Here is a 2,372-nt window from a genome sequence, read left to right on the forward strand (position 1 = left end):
CGGGGAAAGGCCGTCGTTGGGTTTCTGTTGATTTTGAAAGTTACACAAGCAAGAGAGATGAGGTTTTACAACAAGGACGGTTTCACAACTGTACACAAGGCTTCATGCGGACGTTCTTCTCTTACGTCCGCCGGTTAACGTTACACCTGTGGCAACAGAGCTTTCTTTGAAGGGATTAGAACAGCAAAACAAATATCACAAACAGTCAATCTGGAAATCATTTGACAGACTCGTACACGCCTTCTCTCTTTCGTGAAAGAAACACGCTTTCTTCGCGTTTCATAAGCCTCTCTGAGTAATGTGGCCTGAAATGATTGCGGGCATACCGGTCTACTAACGTGATTGTCTCGGTCGTCGTAAATAAGTAGCCCACAGCCCTCTAGGCTCCGGTGCGTTCATACCGCTTATATCGGGGACAAGAAGCGTGACCAGTGTGGTCTTCTTTTATTTCAGCCATGGAGTTGAGTTCAGTGATCTTAACCACCGGGTGCTCCGTCGGATTTTTCAAACTTGTCAACGTTGTGATCAAAAAACTGCCCATGCCTGAATCTGCCTACAGGAATGCATGGAAATGGAGAAATATATCGACATCATTCATGCACAGTTTTATCACTGCGATATGGGCAGTGCTTTGGTGAGTTAAACTGAACAAAAGCTGTTTTAATGAAGTCCGGATCTCTGGGAATAAAAACGGTGTTGATGTGGTTTTTAGAAATGGATGGTGGCTTTTTGGCGCCGTCGTATTCAAAAATTTGGTTTATGTATAAATATTGTGCCTTCATTTTAGGTTATTTGACTTTTTATTAGGCTAACCGACTTGATTTTTGCCATGCTGCTTAACCAGACCATAGCCTACCAGTAGTCATATTATATTATCAGCTTATAGATAGCATCGATTTAAATATGATGTAAGCTTGTGACTCATAACCCAGTTATCTTCATTAAAGTTGACCCGGATAGCTAATTTGAATAGAGCGGGCGCCTATATATATATATATATATATATATATATATATACACACACACACACACCACCACCTTTTGGCCTGTACTGTATGTATACATTTTACTTACATACATACATACAGTACAGCCAAAAGCCTATATATATATATATATATACACTTTTGGCCTGTACTGTATGTATGTATGTATGTATGTGTGTGTGTGTGTGTGTGGTGATATATATATATATATATATATATATATATATATATATATATATATATATATATATATATATATATATCCCGCTGTGTCTAGGAGTGTATATACTCCTGTCCTGTCAAAAATAAGGCTGAAAATCCCCAAAACGTAATCTTAAACAAAAACGATATCCCTCTGTAGTTCCTCCAACTGTAAACTACACATTTGGAATGATGTATCTGAACTTGTGTGTTTTACCTTTTCAGCTTCTTCCTTCACCCACAGATGGCTGAAGATTTGATAGAAACTCACTCTGTGTTCTCACACGCTTTGGTGTCTTTTTCGATCGGTGAGTAGCTTGTCAGCACCTCTTCAATTACAAATTGTGTTCTGTGTCTAAATGAGCTGGGTGGAGGGCATGGCTAGAAAGACTGCACCCATAGGTGCTGCCATCATAAGGGGAAATTAGGAAATTACATTATCCACCCACGCTAGTCTCCTTTTAGTTCATGTAAAACATTTTGTAATCAGTTGATACAAGTCTTAACTTGACACATATTAATTAGGTTAATCAGTTGGAGCTACAAATGTAAGCCACATTTAATATACATTAACACAGTGTTTGCATCAGAATCACAATCAGCTTTATTTGCCAGGTATAAGGACACATACAGGGAATTTTGCTTTAAATCATCATTGCTCACAATGCGCTTACACATACAAAACAAACCACAGAACAAACAATATATACACACTAATATATACACACTCTAAACAGAAACAATATAGACAGGTTGAGGTTGCATTACCTGAACTAACATGGAAAGCACATTCTCTGTAAGAGTGGGGCAGACATGTTGAACGGAGCCTTTTTACACATCAGTGCCACCCTGAATGCTCAATGAATTAGCTGTTGATATGTTCTATTTCTTAACTCCCATGGCTGTTCATTGGTTCTGCAACTCATTGACATCTTTAATAATTTCCATATTGTAGTTAATGGTGAAAATAAAGGTTTATCAGGGTCTTTACACGTACTGTCTAGGGCTGCACAATTAACCATAATTGTATTGAAATCACGATATGAACTAGTGCAATATCTAAATCGCAGGGGGGCGCAATATTTGTTTAAGGTCCCATGGCATGGTGCTCTTTGAATGCTTTTATATAGGCCTCAGTGGTCCCCTAATATCATATAACTGAAGTCTCTTTCCCAAAATTCAGCC

The 2,372-nt window shown here is 38.4% G+C and overlaps 1 protein-coding gene across 2 annotated transcripts in view; it reads left to right on the forward strand.

Annotated features, from left to right (window-relative positions):
* The window catches only part of tlcd2 (TLC domain containing 2), a 29,405-nt gene continuing 27,033 nt past the window's right edge, over nt 1-2,372 (forward strand). The window contains exons 1-2 of one of the 2 annotated variants that reach the window (XM_032508733.1): nt 1-634; nt 1,413-1,495. In XM_032508733.1, the coding sequence (XP_032364624.1) occupies nt 456-634; nt 1,413-1,495 (262 nt within the window). In that variant the 5' untranslated portion in view covers nt 1-455. The remainder of the gene's footprint in view (nt 635-1,412; nt 1,496-2,372) is intronic. The other variant, XM_032508725.1, reaches the window with a different exon arrangement.

The sequence above is a fragment of the Etheostoma spectabile genome, chromosome 3 (assembly GCF_008692095.1).
Source record: "Etheostoma spectabile isolate EspeVRDwgs_2016 chromosome 3, UIUC_Espe_1.0, whole genome shotgun sequence".
Lineage (NCBI taxonomy): Eukaryota > Metazoa > Chordata > Actinopteri > Perciformes > Percidae > Etheostoma > Etheostoma spectabile.